Below are 19,517 nucleotides of genomic sequence, written 5' to 3'. Positions count from 1 at the left end.
AATTAGTAAATGGGTTGTAGAGATTAGTCTTTTATTCAATTTTTATTTATGTTCCCAAATTTCAATGAGATTTGTTCATATACATAAATACTACTGAAAATAAAATAAGTTTTGTGTATTCTAATTTTTTTACTTTACCATCCTTAAACAATTTCAAATCACGAGAACATTTCTTCTTAATTATTCTGTATAATTCAATATATTTATAATTAAGCTTACATTTTTTCTTCATGAATTATACTTCACACTATGTAAATTCCAGCAGTTTTTTGTTATTATATTTTCTTTTTAGGACTCGTGAAGAATTTAAACGAAATTTAGCACGCATAAATTTTACTCGATTCTTTTGAATTCAAATTAAATATTATTCTTCTGTCATCAATTATTCTGTTTTAAAGCTGATATGGATCTAAAATGTACCTAAAATTTTGTTCTTTTTCTTAATAAATTACTAATGACAAAGTAGGTGCATCGATCATAGTTGTGAAGTAAATCATAGAACGAGGGGTTAATAAATATTCCATAATCGGTGATACGATATCATATACTATTTGAAGTCCCGAGAAAGAAATATTTCATATCCGCACACTAAAAATTTACATACTAATTGAATTGACTCGGTGTTAACTACAACTGATAGCATTGCCACTTTATTAGCGGTCGCAAAAAATCTATTCGGAATAACGGACTACGAACTAGGTCAGCAGTATCCACTGCCACGTATACATACTATGTGAGACATTGACCTAACGAAAACCAATTAATCTCTCAAACGATAGGATTTATCGTCTCGATACTGCAATGAATGAGCCAGAGCAAATCCGACGCACGCGTATCGTGGTATGGCTTATTACCTTCCTGGATCAATTAGTTACGAGAGCAATTGCAATATGCGACAGTGAAAATATAACCCATGTGATTTCACGAAAACCTATTAATCATTCGATTGCAGAGCCTGATCAACCAGGCTCGTTAAATATTTCGGTGTGATTTTTATTCTTCGTTCTATGAGCATACAGAGCAAATGGCAATTGGTTGCAATATTTCAAGTCCTTCCTCGGCCATTCAATGAGAAATCTTTTTTAACCTGTTAACTATGGAATTTGGTTTAAAAAATCTGTCATTCTGCATGAAATAAAATGAAAAATGAAGCGTATAAGGTAAAGGCACAATCAAAAAAAGGCATAAAAGAATTGACCTGATATCATTAGTTGACCATTTTGCAGGAAAACGTGAATAATAAGATTTTTACAAGTAATAATGTTTCGATAATGTTTTCGACCCAACTCCGACCCAACTTCGTTGTATCCAATTTCCAACGTGGAATTAATTTCTTTTCATTTGTATTTGTCTTTTTACTTGTAATTTGTCATAATCGTTGCAAATAAACGATATTAAAGTAATCATCTTTAGTGTTTTTGATTTTACCACAAATGGTCACCTGCTAACTAACACATGGTCAATTACTAGTTTTCCCGTTTTAAAAGATGATCAATTTCTAACGTAAGTACTGAATTTTCAAAAATATCTATAAAATGTAGATAATATAACTATTTCAAACAGCATTTTCACCCATAGAGTCTTTCTATTTCATAAAGGAACAAGCGTTTACTACTATTCTTGCAGAAAGTTTTTCTTAACTGGTCAACTATTGGTACTTTTACCTTACTCGGCAAAGGCAGGGTAAATGCACCTATAATATATTCTAACGATTAACTAAAACAAAATGAAGAAGAATTACATGTTCATCTGAAAAAGTAAATAGTTCATCGTTGAAGATATTGATACTGTTTTGTGTTTTAAAATGACGTATGTACTCGTCGGACGCAGTTAACTGGTTGAAAACGTTGTTTACTAAAGTATTGAAATTTCGAAAATAGTAATGTACTTAATCCGATAATAGCAATAGCACTTTGTTCTCGGTTAAGTCAGAATGTGACCAGAGGACTAGTAGATAATATAATGTATGATTTAAAACAATTTTATTGCGATCAGTGAATAATTTTACTATAAAAGATAATGATAAAATAATTGCAATAATAATTCAATTTACCTGTAATTACAATATATAGTGTACAGTTACATATATAAATAAAAATTTGTGTAGATTTAAAAAAGATAGACTGGAATAGAGACTTTTCTGTTCAATTCTGAATTTTATTAAAATAAATGAGGAAACCGAAATTTATGAAACGGATATATCCTTATATAAGCACAGTGATAGCATAAAAGTATCAGTTTTTACATTTAAGAGATTGTATCTTAAAATTCATACAACTTTTTAATTGTTATCGAAATCCACGATGATGTTGAAAATTTTATATTTTTCAGTTCAAAACCGTATAGTTTCTTCAATGGCGTCGTGTTTTGTTAAAATACTTTTTATGAAAAGTCTTGTAAGTCATGGTACACCCGACAAAAGAAATAATACAGTCTATACAAATAAGTAAGGCGAAAATATAGATTAAAATTTTCTTACTTAAAGCTTTCTTTTCGAGAAAGTTGATATGGAAATTTTGTGAAGTACACGGGCACTTAGCTGACTCAACTATATGCGGGTGGTATAATTATCATAATAATATGAAACATATTATTATAATAGTATGAATAATTGGAAACATAGAGAAATAAATTATTTAAAAAAAATGTAAAATACAATTTTTTGGTATGGTATCGTTTGTAAGACATTTCATGTTGAAAATTTGTTAAATATATCTGCATATATTTAACTACTGATAAAGTATATTGAAATTCAATTTTTAAAAAATAAGATTCCAATAAAAATATTCCACTCTATTTCCATTTTATTTTTTCATGCAGAACTACATTTTTGCCAGTTGAAGTATCAAGTATAGTATACCCTGCATATAATTATTTATTAAATAATAATGTTTATAAATTTATAAAAATTTCTATTTTTCGTTTAACATTGGTGCTTTGTATATTTCTCCTGCCTACCTGTTTCAAAGAAGTTCCAGTTTATCCTCAGTTTCAACTGTGAATAAAGGAAGAATGAGAAGGGTCTAATAGAATATAAGGCCTTCGATTTTTCTGGAACGATCTCCGTTAAAATTTTGATGCAGGTAGACTGCTCCCGGTGATGGACGGAGAAACCAAGGTCCGATTACTTCACTCGTCGGAGTCAGTTTTTGTGATTCGCCTCTGGTTCGCCCAGTTTTTCCTCATTGCTCTGCTTGTCCAGAAGACCTCGAGGGCTGATCGCCTACGGCGACGGTCAACGACCGGAAAATACTTGTGAATTGTAAAAAAGAAGACGCTGAAGAAGAGGATTAGGAAAGTACTGTCCATGATTGAGACTTTGATGGAAGTCACTGGGTATTCGTCGACCTGCAGACCCACATTTTCACTCGGTTTTTATCGTAACTTCTATCAATCTTTACGATGCCGTCCATACGAAAATTTCTTTTAAAATACACCATTTTGGGGCTTTGTGTACTGAATACTCATCTGTATACGATTATTAGACAATCTATACTATGTTTGAAGGTAGACAAATATGTTTAAAAACAAGATGTAGGTAAAGTTTCAGATGATTTCTTATGAAAATTGTTAACCAGATATATCATGAGAAACTGTAATGTTTATTTTCAACATTAAGCTTATATTAATATGAACAATGACTTCATATGAATAGGAATTCGTACGTTATTCAGAAGTGTAACACTGTGAATGTAGAGGATAGGAAATAAAAAAATGTGTCATATCATTCTTATTGATAATCCTATATATAATTTCGGAAATGTTTAAAGTATAGTCATACTAGAATATTTTTATATGATTCAAGAATTTTATGAAACAATTCAACTTTGTATTTTCCAGCTTATTTTCAAATATCAGCACATAAAAAATACCTGTAATATTTTCAATTTCAGATTATCTTGACATACTTGTTATGCTTCCGCATTTTACAATTTATATTTATACACAACGATATTTATTGCAAATTAACTTACAATTGCATTCCTCCCGTAATCTTATCCTAGTAAATATATAGCTTCATGGTTAACGAGATATTAGATATGACATATTTTCTCTATAAATATTAATACCTTCCAGATGCAATTAAAAATGGATAAAAATCACTATATACTGCGTTCATAATGTAATTTCCAGCACAAATAGTACAACGTAAATAATTTAAAATATTTCGAATGAATATATGGTGGAACGGAAACACTTAAAATATAGATAAATAAATGACTGACCAATAAATTCATTTTTCCTGCTTCAAAGCTAACTCATTAAGAACCTATACATATACATTGATACATAATAACATGTTTTTATTTAACTTTGTTTTCAAATGAACCAATAATGTAGGAGTAGTCTCTAGCAATAAACTATTATAAACCTGTAGTAAGGAAACGAAGAAAATATTAGTTTTTAATATTTATATATATTATTTAATAGTTATTTATAGTTAATATATAGTTAATATTAATTTGTAATCATTTTAATTTAAAACTTATTAATATTTCTGATTGGAAGTAATGTAGCAATGTAGTTAAATTTTTACATTCAAGTAATTAAGGAGGCATTTGGGTTTAGAAATCGAGAAATGTAATATTTTTGAATTTTTTCTAGAAAATTAAAGAAGATAATTATCTGAAGTTTTCGGCATTCGTATATTTTGAACATATAAAAAAATGATTGGTATCTTCGTATTAGCTAGACTATTCATTGTTTGACTAAGTTCCGCTTTTATCAAACCGAATCTAACCTCACCTCTAATACATTCTTTTAAATGTGTATATGTAATTATATATGAATTCTGTAATTGAGAAATGCATTTTTTATTTCGTTTCGCAAAGCAAAACTTAATCAATAAACAGTTAGTTCGCATAATGTCAAAGTACCAAATTATTTAATATTACATTATAGTCAAATGTTAAAGGTTTCTCTACTGCTTTCCGTAAGAGTCCTCAGAAAATTTATCGCAAACAGGAAGTTCTAATTCCAAAAAAAAATATTTTTAATATGTCGACCGCCACGGTGGTCTCCAATGGCCATAGCTTTCAAATTTCTTAACAGCAAATACAATAAAAAAAATTGCTGCTGAATGAAAATATTTAGTCGCACAAATAACAAAATAATAGTATAACTTAAGAACTATGGTACCAAATAATTAATAATTGATTGTAATACCACTTACCATTGTTACGAAAGAATAAGTAATACTATAGAAAACGGTCGAAATTCTCGTGGCAAACGTGTTAAAGTGCGTGAAATATCGGAGATACTGAATTTACAAAAATAAGAAAAAGTTTTTTTTTTCAATCTCTTTGAAAGTCCGAAATTAAAAACCATATTTTTAGCAACTTTTCATCATTTTATGTCATTTCAAAATTAGGAAACGTGATAAGTATCAAGAAACATATTAGAAGTTTAGTACCTGCGGTAATGTATATTCGTCAATCAAACATACGTCATTCTACTTGATCGATTAGTTTTTGAAATATTTGTTCCAGCAGTTTGAAAAAGCAATGGTTTGAGAAAAACACGTTTAAGGTTTTACACGATAAATTCAACTAGCGACGACAGTTACTAAGGTACCTATAACTTCGTTAATTTTCAAACATTTGAAATTTCCTTTTCAGTATATCTTCTCTAAACATCAATGAAACAAAAAATGTTTCGAAAAATCGATTTTTTGAAACTTCTGATCGGAATTCCTTCCTAAGTTCTTGAACGAAGCTTATGGCTCGAAGTAGTAGAATAGGCAGCGCAAAAGTAACAGTAAGAAACATTTATTCTTATCACACGAGTCAACGAACTTTTACGGTGACTCCTGATTTTTTGCCAAAAATGTAAACGAGAAAGTTTAACACATTATTGACCGGTTACGGGTTAACTCATGTTTGTACTTACATTAGTTATTACAATTTCTGAAACGCAGGGCTATACAGAATGTTGCAAAAGCAAAATATTGAAAGTTATACCAAATATATGCCCAAAGTTTCATTTCAATTCATTATGTACAAATAAAGTATATTGAAGTTTATCTTGATTGTTTCACTTTTATATTTAAATACGAAATAATAGCCAGTAATATGGGATAGTTTCTGCGTAAAATTTCCGGTCAGCAATGCGTTAACAATCTTTGGACAAATTTTACAGATTGATAGGAACTTGGAAATAGTCAGATGCGCGGTGTCGGAGCTTTAGCTCCATTTCGGCGGGGAATTTGTTCTACACGCGCGCGCGTGCTCATTCTGTGACTGCGGGCTCGGAAAAATAGAGAAAAGAATCGGAACTCTACCGTTATGTTCACCCAACTCGCGCCATAATTACAACTTGCTACTTGCGAGATGTATACGACCAACGATACTGCTCGGGCAAACCATGTCGGAGGAGCTGTAAGCCTCGTATCTGTGGTAATTATAATGAAGTTGACTCATGATATCTGTCAATGTTAAATACCTTGCGATTAATCTTGTCTAATTTATGTTGCATATCATTCTGGACGATGTAATGTGAACATTCAGTTATAAAACAATCATTTAACCTTCGGTTTTCTATTATCTGGCATTGCTAATTTCTTAGAAACAAGCATTAGTATTATTAATACTTGAGTCAGCGGTGTAGAAAAGTTCCGAACCGTTTAAACTTGAATGATTCATTATTTGTTATTGACGTAAAGTATTTGAAGAGAAATGATATAGTTATGCATTATAGATTTTCGATATTTTTAGTAAATATATGTTTCTGGTTATCAATATACGTATTTAATTAATTCGGTTTGACGCGAAGTCATTTTTAAATTGCATATTGTGTTTGTTTTTTGTAACTCGTCGAAAAGTGATATAGTTTTCTTCTTCTTGTATGACTTCTTCCGTTTCTTTCTATATCAAATAGCGTATCATTCACATTAAATTTGTCTGTTTATTTTAATATTCCAGTGAAAAAGGAAAAATCAGTAGAATAAGTCAAGAAGAGATGGTCCAATTTTTTAAAAAGAAGTGTTACGTTATAAATATTATTAATACCTAATAAAACATAGAATATATTTATGAAAATAAATGTAACTATATAAAAAGAATTTCTATAATAATAACTATAATATTATTTCTATAATATTAACTATATAAAATAATTATAAAGAAGAGATTCGGTATACCAATCAAGAGAATTGAAAATATTTAATAATTTTAATGGGATTAAGTGATCTCAACCACAGAGCCATCTCACCAGAAGTTACGCTATAATAATTATAAATTTTCATACAACAAGTGTCTCTCTTTTAATTAGATTGAAATATCCATTCTGTTACTATTTTTTTGTAACACTACTTTATAACAGTCACAACACGCTAAGTTCTAGTATCATAATACTTGCATTTCCATTCTCATTTTCTCTATAATGTTTAAAAAAATTAATAATATTATTCTTTCACCATCAAATAAATGAAATTAACTATTTAATTCGTCCTTGTTTTTTATTCTAACATCACATTCATTTCTATTTTCTTCTTAAATCTTTCACTATTCTATCTTATATTATCTATATATTACAGTTATTGAGACAGTTATAATTTCTACTGTTTTACAGATAGTTTTTATTTCGAATGTTATTTTCTTTTTTTGTGTCTTCAATCATCGACATTTTTATGTATGAATGCAGATTATTCTTCGTTTTAGTTGATACAGTTTCATACAACATAAAACCTTTACAAGAAATGTGAGATACTTAATATCCACACAGTATGAAGCTTTAATACCAGATTTCATTCTTTACTTAATTTACAATAAAAGTATGTAGCACAGTTTACTATTAAATCGTGTAATATAAGATGTCGGATTTTTCTTGCTCATAAATCTTTATACTTCTGTTGTTGTTATTCCTTTGTTTTTCATATAATCTCTTAAACAGTTTCATTGTCGATGATCAGAGTAACTTTTTGCAGAAAAGTTTTTCCGAATCGTGCATTGTAACGATTACTTGCATCGTTCTTTGAAAACATAGATACCGCCAACAATTGTGTAATTTTCCTATATGAGTTCAAACTTGGAAATAATGTTGCAAAAACTGCTGAAAATATAAACAAAGCATTTGGGGACAATACTGTGAACGAAAGAACAGTGCAGCGTTGATTTGCAAAATTTCGTTTCGGTGATGTTTCTTTGCAAAATGAAGCAGCAGTTTATAAGGATGTCTTTAGAGTATATTTACTCAAAACGTTCAGAATTTTTTACAAAAGGCATATATTCATTAAAACTATGTTAGTAGAAGTGTATCGATTCGAATACGGCATATTTTCATTGAATAAACACCTTTTAGAAGATCAAATAAGGTTTCCTTTTCTCACAAAATCCTTGTGAAATCATTTCGTATTACACGACCTAATCACTTTAACAAAAAAAACTTTAATCTTACTTTCATTCGTTTCGTTTCCAAAATACCAAATCCTTTCTCATTTACTATATTTACATAGAAAAGACATTTTCAAACTTAGAAATGCTATGAATGCGTTTTGCAATTTTGTAAAATTCACAGTACGATTATTTAGAAATACTGACTCTTAGCGAAAATAGTGTATCCATTCGAGAGATATATACATTTTCACTATCTTACGGAGTTATTTTCGAAAAGATGGTATAGTATAGTGATGAGCGTCCATTAACACGTTGACTGCCACGAGAATTTCAAGCGTTTTGTTATAGTAAAATTAATTCCTTTATAATAGAGGAAAATGGTATTAGAAATAATTATTAATGTTTTGGTATTACAATACACATATAACACAATTATCTACCTTCTTGTGTTACTAAATATTTTAATTTAATATCAATTTTCTTATTATAATTTTTTTCAAGCAATTTGGACGCTCCGGTCACCGGTAAACCACTATAGCAGTCAAAGTGTTAATTTGTTAACTGTGGAATTTAGTTTGAAAAATATCTCGTTTTGTGGGCAATACAATAAAAAAATGAAGCGTGTACTCGTCAAACGCAGGGCGAATGCATCTAGGATATATTTTAACACGTTCTGTGCCATGTGTATCATTTGTGGTACACGCGTAATTTTTGTAGGGAAACATTTTTTGTGAGAAATGTGTCAAAAAATAGTGGTACACATCGCGAAGCAGTGAAAATTTGAAGAAATAATATCAAAATGTATATAAAAATTACCAAGAACTTGAGAGTATAACTTAACACATTATGGCTGGTGATTTTCAATGAGATCAACTTATATTATTATATGTAAAATATTCAAATATTTTACTGTTATTTGATAGATATAACCGAAATTTTCGGTGGCACGGAATGTGTTAATGAAGAAACAAAGCAAAACAAAGGAGAATTACATGTTTATCTGAAAAAATAAAGAATTCATCATTGAAAGAATTAATATGATTTCAAGCTTTAAAATGACGTGGTTAGCTGAGGGCTAAGATAAAATAGTTTCCATTACTTTCCAGTGTCCGCTAAACCAAGAAATAAAAATATCTCTTTGATGAAAAATAAAAACGTATTTTTATTTTAACCAGAGAAAACAAACATTTCACAAGCTTTAATCTAACAAGACGTATTACACTGCGATTATCATTAACACTAGATTTACAAACATTTGCTGTAGAGTATGCTGTATCGTTCTTAGAAAAATTGATATTCGTTCATTTAGATCTTGGAAATCAAAGGTTTAAAAGTAAACAATTCGGATGCATATGTGCTTAACTGCGTCAATCATAATCGATCCAAACATTTACCAAACAATGTTTATAAAATTCAATATAAGTAAAATTAACTCCGTAAATCTAGTGTTAATTGGAAATCTAAAGGAAAAACTTCGTTTATTACCTAAAATTCAAAATGATCATTACACTCTTTTTGACACCAAAACTACCGAGCAATTAGAGTGACTTATTTCCGAATGTTTACAAAAATTAGAACACTGCGTTTCTTGAAATTCGAAGGGTTTCCTAGTGTTATTTGTGCAAATACACGAACTTAATTGAACATTTTTCGCAAACACACCTTCGCAGAATAAACATTCTGAAGTAGGTCAATTTGACCCATCTAGTAGTTTTATTGTTAATTGTAACTGGACAAATTATATTTGCCGCCAATTGTTTTTGAATGTTCCAAGGTACGCGCGGCGCGACGAGCAACAATTGTATGCCGTGTTTCATTAGAGATTGTCCTCAAGACCGTCATAAACTTTTCAAGGACGATGCAAGTACGAATTAAATAGCATCACGGAACATGTGATCGATTGTCTTGCGATCATAAACACAGGTACGTCATCGATCGTAGAAAAGCGTAGACCGTTAAAGCCAGCACGCAACCCGCACGGTATGTAAAATGATGCTTGTTAATGCGTCGTTTCTTCCCTTCTAACGACGGACATCAATTACGGACGGGACCCGCGATTATTTCCTGTAAATCGCTTACGCCCGAATCATGCGATAAATCCTGGTATTTTTATTAAAACCAGACGAATATACTATCATTTCCTTCATTTATTTCATACTCCGTACACGTTAAAGAAATAGGCGATCAGGACGGCGGACATCAGACTGTAGAAAAATTAATGTTATTACGCGTTTATGCGTTTGAGGTCCGTTAGATATGTACGCACGCCGCGAAACGTTTATACGATTTCAGGCAGCATAAAGTTCATGACACTTCCACTGTTCCGTTTGGTTTATTTCCCCCTATAAGAAAAATCATTTTATAGACAACAGCGATAACTCGTTTTATTGGACATTTACCAAGTGAACGGGTAAGTGAAATTCATGCATACCAGGATTGAGATCCGGCTGAAGCTTGAGCCGAGGCTTGGGCCGAGGCTTGGGAGTACGAACTTCCTCCTCCACCATAATTTCCTCCTCCACCGCCACCACTAAAATAGCAGAAAAATTACAATATGTTGTTTCGAGTTTTAAGTTGGTGGAAAAGTTTAATCATTTCTTTTTATGGGATGCTTATATTGTAGTACATGAATAAATGTTGTGTAATCAAAAAATAGAGGAACAAACAATTAATTATATTTTAATCAATTAACAATATTTTAATCTATAATTCATTCGATTAAACGATGATTATTTAAAAACTTTTCTGTATTATAAGTGTTGTAATATCATTTAATGCAATGGCACTGAATAAGATAATTCTACAATAATAATAACATAATTTAATTACATAAGCTGATATTACAACATGTTACCGGGACGAATTGTGCGAATCGTTCGTTCGGGATCTCGGCTTCGACTGACTGTCAATGTTCATGATCATTGTTAAGTTAATCATTAATGATTGAAAGATAAAGAGTGAGATAAAAGATATTTATCGCTAAATGTAAATTAAATTTCGTTTTGTTTACAATTCACCAAATTCAAACTACATGTCACTTTTCTCATCTACAATTACAAATAATAAAAAGGAATATATTAAAAGATATTAACTACCTTTCTAACAAAATAGATAATTTGTACCTATTAGAAAAACAAGAAAAAATGTAGTATAAACTTTTTTGTTTTACACATAATTTTTGAGAAAATTCAATTTAAAAGTTCTATTACTTGAATATGCAGGTATGGCGAAAGTTGAGTATACAGTGGTGCACCAGGCGATTTATAATGTCTATTCTATTTATAAGTAGTTCTACATGATCTTTAGAGACACTATATTAAAAAAAATAAGGTATTTTATCAATAACATTTCATTATCTACAAAACCGTATTCGTAGAAACGTATCATTTTTTGTATCTCTTCGATGTATTTCAATTACAAACCGTTCGATTAGGATCAATTTATCTTTTTGACTTTTTCTTGAGTCTAGTAACTGTAAATGTCATGTAGACATTGTTTACAAACATGATAAGTGTTATACGTTACACGGCGAATAATTTTCTCGAAGATCGAGCCTCGAACAAAAAAATTTTCTTTTATATTATTTTTAAGGGCAAGTTTTATAGAAGTGGAACAGATGAAGCGTTAAGGCTGCTTTTTCTGAAGCTATCGTAGATCAACTTGACATTTTCAGGTGTTCAATGGTGTGAATGGGTTAATATTTTAAAATGTAAGATTCTGTAAGAGTAAGTTTTTTAAGAATGGAAAGGTTACCTTCATTTTTTTTAAATGGAATAGCACATCTATTTTTCTGCATTCGGGAAGATGGTAACAAACTTAACTACTTCTATCTAAGGAAATTTCTTTGAGTTAATGAGAAAGAGAGAGAGAGAAAGAGAGAGAGACAAAGACAGAGAGTTATAAATAATTATCACAAAGATATAAAGAAAATTTATTCTGATTTGAAAATTATTTTATTAGATACTTAAAGAGCTATTCATTCACTCCCAAATACGCATTTAATTATTCCATACCGATAATACTAAATAAAAATATATATAGATAAATATATGTAAAATTAAGTAAAATTCGTGTGCGAATATCTTTGTGAATATCTGATAACATTCTTAAAGTTATGGATTTATATGCAATGTAAATTGTTTTCATAGCCTCTTCTGTAGTAGGTATATTGTACTATCGTATTTTCTTTCATGTAGCCTCACAAAAAATCCGTTAACATTAAGTCGTGCGACCTTAATAACCATTGGATTGATTCATCATGTCCTATCTATTTCCAAATTATTGATTTAAAAGTTGTTGAGCGCCTGTGGCATAGTGTAGAGGAGCATCATTACGTTGAAAAATCATTTTATTCTTTGTTATCTCTAATGAAATATCCTCAAGAATACTGTTTTTGCGTCTGGTATTTTCCATTATAACTGCTTAACTATACAAAATAAAAAAATATCTTGAAGAAAAGATTGTTGGTCTGATACCATTTTTCCAAATATTTGAAACTTAATACAATCTTTCATTTAACTCAATGGAGTAACAAGCTTTCCACCCTTAGGGAACTTACTTTTACAATATTTTGCATTTTGAAGTATTCATTCCTCTGCAGTATTTAACACCTGAAAATTTTAAAATTATATTTGCAATAGCTTTGGAGAAAAAAATTTCCGATACTTTAGCTGTCCACTTTATATATAAATGTTACAAACTTTAGTAATGTGAAAATATTCAACCTAAATTTGTTGAAAAATGTTGAGGAAGTGAAAGTGAGGTACTATCAAGAGAGTATTATTATTTATAAACCTTCATCTAACTTATCATCATTGAATATTATATACGTCATCTATTATAATATTTCCCTTATATGTACTACGAATTTACATGAAAAAGATATTTTCCATTGTTAAATATTTATTTATAATAAATGCAGCCGAATATTCATTCATTTAAAAATTTCTAAGGGAGTTTTGGAATATTCGTCTCATTATTCGAAAATTAATTACAATTAGACTGGGAATGTTCATGCAAATTCTTATTTTGCTCGATTATGTAATAAAAACAGAATTTTGACTTGAAAAATGTATTCCCTACGAAATGAACATTAGAAATAAATTAAAAAATGTTTTCACGAGGTTTCCCTTTCATTAAGTTATAGTATTGGTAATGTTGGTAATGGTAATTGGTAATGTAACTAATTATAGGTAATGTTGAGGAATATTCGTAAAATTTTATTTAAATAGCAATGACGAATAAATAATCAATCGTTATTCCATTATTTGTTATTCAAGTTATTGATTATTCGGTTAAGAAACCTGTGTTCAAATTCGGTTGATGAAAAGGCAATATCATTTACGTGTCTTATGTTGTTATTAGACTGCGGATCTTTATGGAAACTCGAATGTTTGAAAACGTAATGAAAAAAATAAAATTACAATGGAAAATTGTTTTTCCTGGCAAATACTATAAAAAGTACTATACTTTGGATATTTTGGATATTTTTTCACACAGCATACATTTCCTACTATTTTGAAACTTCAAATTTTCCATAAACGGATAAGGAATCGCAGTCCAGTTATTATATACAGTATTGTGTAAAAGTTATTGAAAATAGCGAATAAAAAATAATATTATTCGCAAATAATAATTAAATTACACTTATTCCTCATTCTTTATTCGTTATTGTGAATAAAATAACTTTTGTTCTAATAAAATATGTCCAAATAAAAATGGCTCACCATGTGTTGCAACCACCTCCGGTCGGATGCGATGGATAACCTGCTGCAACAGGTACAACAACTACGGGTATAACACCAATTGTTTGACTTCCTATAAAAACCATTTAGCGTCAAAAGCGAAAGCGAACGATGCTGCAGATGTAGAGCTGTACATATCCTATTTTCTCATATTACTATTTTTTAACTACTTGAAATATAATACACACAACTATTTAAATATAATTTCCTTTTTTTAATAGATTCAAAATGTTTCTTGAATTATAATTATTAATATATTACATGCTTTAAAAGTTATAATACTAGTCATGCAGTCTACACTATTATTTCTAACTACAGTTATTTTTAACTAAAATTAAATTAAATTCTAACTACAGTTACTTCTAACTACAAAATTGTTCAAAGCAACTTGCTATTATTTGTTTATTAGTTTTTCTACATTTAGTTTTGCATTCAGTCTAAATGAAGATAAACAAAGTGTATACACATCAGATAAATTCTGATATAGAATTGAGAATATTTATTGGGGATGATATTGTAAATCTACTAATACTTTACTGTGTAATGTCAATAGTACTGATATTATTTCTTGCAGCAAGTTTATTTGTCAATTGCGTTACTGCTAAAGCGTGAGTTGTTATGTACTTATCCTACTACTACCAGGAAGCTTGATACAGGCTGCTATTGATTAATTAGCCAACAAGATGATTTATAAAATGGTATTGACTTGACTTGTATTTTATACTTAACATGAACATTAACAAAACCAATTTGCAATGCTAATCTTGGGTTTAGAAGGATTTGTTTTTACCGTTAGATTTTTTTATTTCGATAAATAATGTCCAGTGCATATATTATCTCACACTCAGAATCGTTTAGTATATTCAAAATTGAACCTCAATATTTTTAGAGTCATATTTTCAGTACATATGCTAAAATATGTAACGATATTTCAGAAGTTCAGTTAGATTTGTAAAATTTTGTACACACGTACATTCAGTGCTTCTATTTGAAAATCTCTATTTGTCTTACCAATATGTAAATATAAAATATTGAAAACTTTTGTGTGATAATAAATGAATGGTTAGTAAATGGTTAGTAAATTTAAACATTTAAATTCTAGTTATCAGAAATATTTAAATACCATTATGTAAATATGAAACTAGTATCTGAAGATTTCGTTGAAAGGAGTTAATATAAACGATCCTCAATAATAGGTGGACGAAAATGTAAGGAAAGATTCTCTGTTACAAAACGAAGCAACAACAAAAGTAAAAAATTGTAATTTTGACTTCGTTTTGAAAGAAATAATAATAAAAATGTACCACTAATTTTACATACATCAAATCTCTGTTTCTCACGTTGCGTTAGTATCAGCTATATTGGAGAAAAACTTTCAAACATTCGTAACATGAAAATACAATTGTTTTACTCTTAATCTTCGTGTTACAATATTTCGGAAAATTTTCTTACCTGTTACAGAGCATCCTGTATTTGTATATAATATTATGTAATACTTGTACATGTTTCATTTGAAATATAATTGTTTAAGTAGCACACTAAAGTAGACAGTAAGAATACAAAAATGAATGTAGTATTATATGCCAACAGTAAAAGGAATGTAACAAAATATGTAAACAAAGAATTATTTCCTACAACTTCCGTCCACATCTTATATACAGGGTGTCCCACGACTCATGGTCAACCGATTAGGAGGTCATTCTCTATGCAAAAATGAGTCGAAAAATACAATAAAATTTTTTCCTGCGAGTCTTCGCTTTCGAGAAAATCGAAGTTGAAAATTTACTCGGTACCTGTAATGACAAAGTGCGGATACCGCTCTTGATACAAACGCGAAGCGGCACTCAAATTACTCTCGCAAGCTCCAAGTCCGAGAATCATATCCGTATAGTCACCATTCGAATAAGCTGCCATATTGAGAAACTGTTAGATACTGAATAATTATATCGCTAATAGAATAGCACGAACGATAAACTATCAACCGAGGTCATTTCTATATCTTTAAATACAAATAAGAATCAAAACAAGAGTGTATAGTGAGATGCACAAAGTCGACATGTATCGAGTGTACACGTATCGAGTAAATTTTCGACCTCGATTTTCTGGAAAACGAAGACTCGTAGGAAAAAATTTTATTCTATTTTTTCGACTCATTTTTACATGTAGAATCACCTCCTAATCAGTTGACCATGAGTCGCGGGACACCCTGTATAACTCTATAAATTGAAACAAAAGCACTGCTTCCCCCTGTACAAAATAACAACAAGAATGAGTGTGAATGAAAAATATTTTGCACCAGAAGTTTCAATATCCTTGAAAATAATTGGGAATAAATAAACATCCCAATGTTAACCTACTTTGTTATATTTAAAAATATAAAACGTTAGTCACAAGGAATACATCAAGAACTGTCACCAGGTAACGACAAAGTGGATGGGAAAAGGTTCAGGGAGTAACGTTCAGAAAGTTATTCCTTTATTTATGATTGATGTAACACATGAAAATGGATTTAGAAAATTGACAATCTCTATTTATATATAGTGTCATGACCATAATCACTTCCCCCGTAATGCCCTCCACCACAATTCCCAGATTTATGAGACTGCCCACATCCACCACCATGTGACCCACCTCCTTCGTATCCTCCACCATATGGCCCACCTCCTCCGTATCCTCCACCACCATGTGACCCACCTCCTCCGTATCCTCCATCACCATACCCACCTCCTCCGTATCCTCCACCATGTGGCCCACCTCCTCCGTAACCTCCACCATGTGGCCCACCTCCTCCGTATCCTCCACCATATGGCCCACCTCCTCCGTATCCTCCACCATATGGCCCACCTCCTCCGTATCCTCCTCCGTATCCTCCTCCGTATCCTCCTCCGCCATTGTTTGATGAGTAACCGCCCAGTTTGCACTTGAGACAAGGTGATCTCCTGTTACGAACTTTCTTCAACATGTCCATCTTCTTGGGTAACAATATGCCTTCGGCGTCGCTCTTGTCTAGCTTAACTCTAAGCAATCTCGTTTCGCCGGAGTGGTTGATCCTTTCCACGTTGAAACCTTCACCCTTTTCTAAGTCATCTGCGATTTCATCGAGGTCCGCCGGCACGTCGGTGCTATTGTCATCTTCGTCCACCTCGATCACCAGAAACACGGTGGCCAATGGCTCTGTTCGGATTGTTTTAGTTCCGTTGTAAAATACAAGCACTCAGGTTTTGGTTATCTTATGTTTACCGAACATGTAAGAATGTATTTATTTAAAATATTGTGATGATACTGTAATATATTTTTAACTTCAACGGGTTTCTGCCATTTTTGCTTCACTCATTTGTCATGTACAGTATCTCGTATTTTTTACAATGTTAAATGAGTTTTGTATGTGTTATTATTTAAAATCTTTTATGTAGAATGTGATGCCCACAAAAGTAGCTGGAAAAGACTATGGAAAAGTAGCCTACTTCCAATTCTGGTGAATAAAAACAGTTTGCTTTTCCGTAGTCCACCCTGCATAAACTCTGTTTCAAGACAAATGAGTTTATCTGTCACTTTCAGTGAAATAAGAGAGACAACTGGCTGCTAATACGGATGTAATTATAAGTAGAATCATTTACCTTATCTGTCACATTTATAGAAATGCTAGAGGATACTGATTGTAGATAAAAATCAAAATGGAGATAAAATACAAACTAACTGTGGATAGCGCTTCACTTGACTAAAGTATTTTTATTTTCATTTATCTATTATATTTTCTTTCTCAAAAAGATTTTTGATAAGTCCATAAATAAAATAATTCTTTAGGATGAAAAGTGATGTGTCTAATCAAATTTTTGTTTTCCTCTTTATCCTCAAGATTTTCTTATAAAAATTGACATTTGATGTGTATGCGTGATCTGTGTTGAATATTACCTGTCAATTCTGGTGCTTTCTCAATTATCTCATTTTCAAAGACTTCGTCCGAAGTTGTGCCACTGACATTCTTCACTCCGTAAAGATTTATAACGAAAAGCACGTATTGGTGATCTTTCTCCGGTAGTGGCGGAGGCTTCAATTCAGTCGATAAAGTCGTCTCGTCGACAACTTCCACTGCATCTAAAGGTGGTTCTAAAAGTGAATTATTAATTAATAATAAATATAATTGTTATTACAAACTAGCTTCTTCCAAATTATATTTCATCATTTAAACGATATTATTCAAAATCATGCCGACAATTCCAGAAAAGTTGATTCTAGAGAAAATATTATTATTACAAGAATATTATTCTGTTTTCTTTAACACTAAATTTGTATTAAACTAAACTGTACTACTTTTCTGTACTAATAAATTGTCAACTAACTAAAAACAATGACAAAACAAATTTATAATTGAAACACGAATAAATTGTAAATTACAAAAGTTTATACTTTAGAAGTGAAAATTTATAAAATGAAAGAAATAGCTTTACTGCGAAGTTAGAGAAAAGATTTACGAAACCTTCAGAAATTGCACTTTAAGCAGTTTAAAAGTTTTGTAATTTAAAAAACTGAATAGCAATAGAAAAAAGATGCACTCATTTGAAATGTCCAGTTACCTATTACTGGTAAAGCAGAAATGATTGTGATAAATAAAAACGCAGAAAAAACGCTAACAGTCCAGAGCGTTCCGCCAGCCATTGTGAAGAGCTGAGATCTCTTCAGATGTACTGCGCTGCGATCCTTTCATGTTACGGCTTTTATAGCTATCGATCTTTACACGTGCACAGTTCTCAGATAATTATGTAACATCGCGGGGAGCGCGAAACCACTTCTCCTCTGTTTTCCGCTACAACAGCTGTTTATTACCATCGCATCTCTATACTTTTGGTTTTTCCGTGAATGCTCAAAATTCGAACAGTTCTACGCACTCTTTATTATTTTCAAGTTAATGCGATTAACACTGCGCGATGTTCATCGTAATTTGAGCCACTCATTGGACAAATTTGTTAACTTCGCGAAACAAAAAGTAGAGAAAGGTGATGTAATAGTTATATATATATATATATTTATATTTTAAAATTTCCCTTTCAATGCAAAATCAAATGATGATTATAGAATTTTTCATTTTATTATCACTTTATTAGAATTTCAACTTTAAAAAAAATTATTACTTTATTAGAATTTCACTTTATTATTACAACCTCAGTTCAACGAATATGTAAAATGCCTAAAATGGTATATCGTTGAAGGTAATTTTTATTATTATTGCAATTTTTACATGGCCAAAAGAATTGCTATTATTTCGTGGTACCAAGCCCAGTTATAACGAAATTTGTTTTAAATGTACAAAATTAAGAGCCAATGAAGCACTTTAATGATAAAATGTTAAAAAATTCCAAAAGTGAAATTGATCGATTTGGCCAATGAGCGATTCATTTGTGTGTTCAATTGCATAGCACATAATATACTCTTTTAAAATTTG

At 30.6% G+C, this 19,517-nt stretch overlaps 1 protein-coding gene across 12 annotated transcripts; it reads right to left on the bottom strand.

The window, feature by feature from the left end:
- Positions 1 to 10,462: 10,462 nt before the first annotated feature.
- LOC116426158 (uncharacterized) lies at positions 10,463 to 18,818 on the bottom strand. 12 transcript variants are annotated; one of them, XM_076372929.1, is made up of 6 exons: positions 18,652 to 18,818; positions 17,990 to 18,184; positions 16,802 to 17,251; positions 14,060 to 14,150; positions 10,765 to 10,863; positions 10,463 to 10,675 (listed from the first exon to the last, which is right to left on the bottom strand). In XM_076372929.1, exons 1-6 carry the CDS (start codon positions 18,731 to 18,733, stop codon positions 10,666 to 10,668), a joined length of 927 nt encoding a protein of 308 aa, XP_076229044.1. In that variant the 5' UTR covers positions 18,734 to 18,818; the 3' UTR covers positions 10,463 to 10,665. The 12 variants fall into 12 exon arrangements, with proteins under 12 accessions (XP_076229044.1, XP_076229045.1, XP_076229046.1 ...); XM_076372930.1 differs by having other exon boundaries at positions 14,060 to 14,120; XM_076372931.1 differs by having other exon boundaries at positions 14,060 to 14,102.
- Positions 18,819 to 19,517: the final 699 nt, after the last annotated feature.

The sequence above is a fragment of the Nomia melanderi genome, chromosome 12 (genome assembly GCF_051020985.1).
Source record: "Nomia melanderi isolate GNS246 chromosome 12, iyNomMela1, whole genome shotgun sequence".
Classification (NCBI taxonomy): Eukaryota; Metazoa; Arthropoda; class Insecta; order Hymenoptera; family Halictidae; genus Nomia; species Nomia melanderi.
Note: the sequence above shows the minus strand (reverse complement) of the source record. Positions and strands in the feature narration are given on the sequence as shown.

Bases quoted from the DNA above. Each gene is read 5' to 3' on its own strand.
- LOC116426158 (XM_076372929.1), bottom strand. From the start codon at position 18,733: ATGGCTGGCGGAACGCTCTGGACTGTTAGCGTTTTTTCTGCGTTTTTA. The intron at 18,185-18,651 runs GTAACTGGACAT...ATTCACTTTTAG, and splicing joins TTCTGCTTTACCAGTAATAG to AACCACCTTTAGATGCAGTG. The intron at 10,864-14,059 runs GTGAGCCATTTT...CTGCTATTTTAG, and splicing joins GGAGGTGGTTGCAACACATG to TGGTGGCGGTGGAGGAGGAA.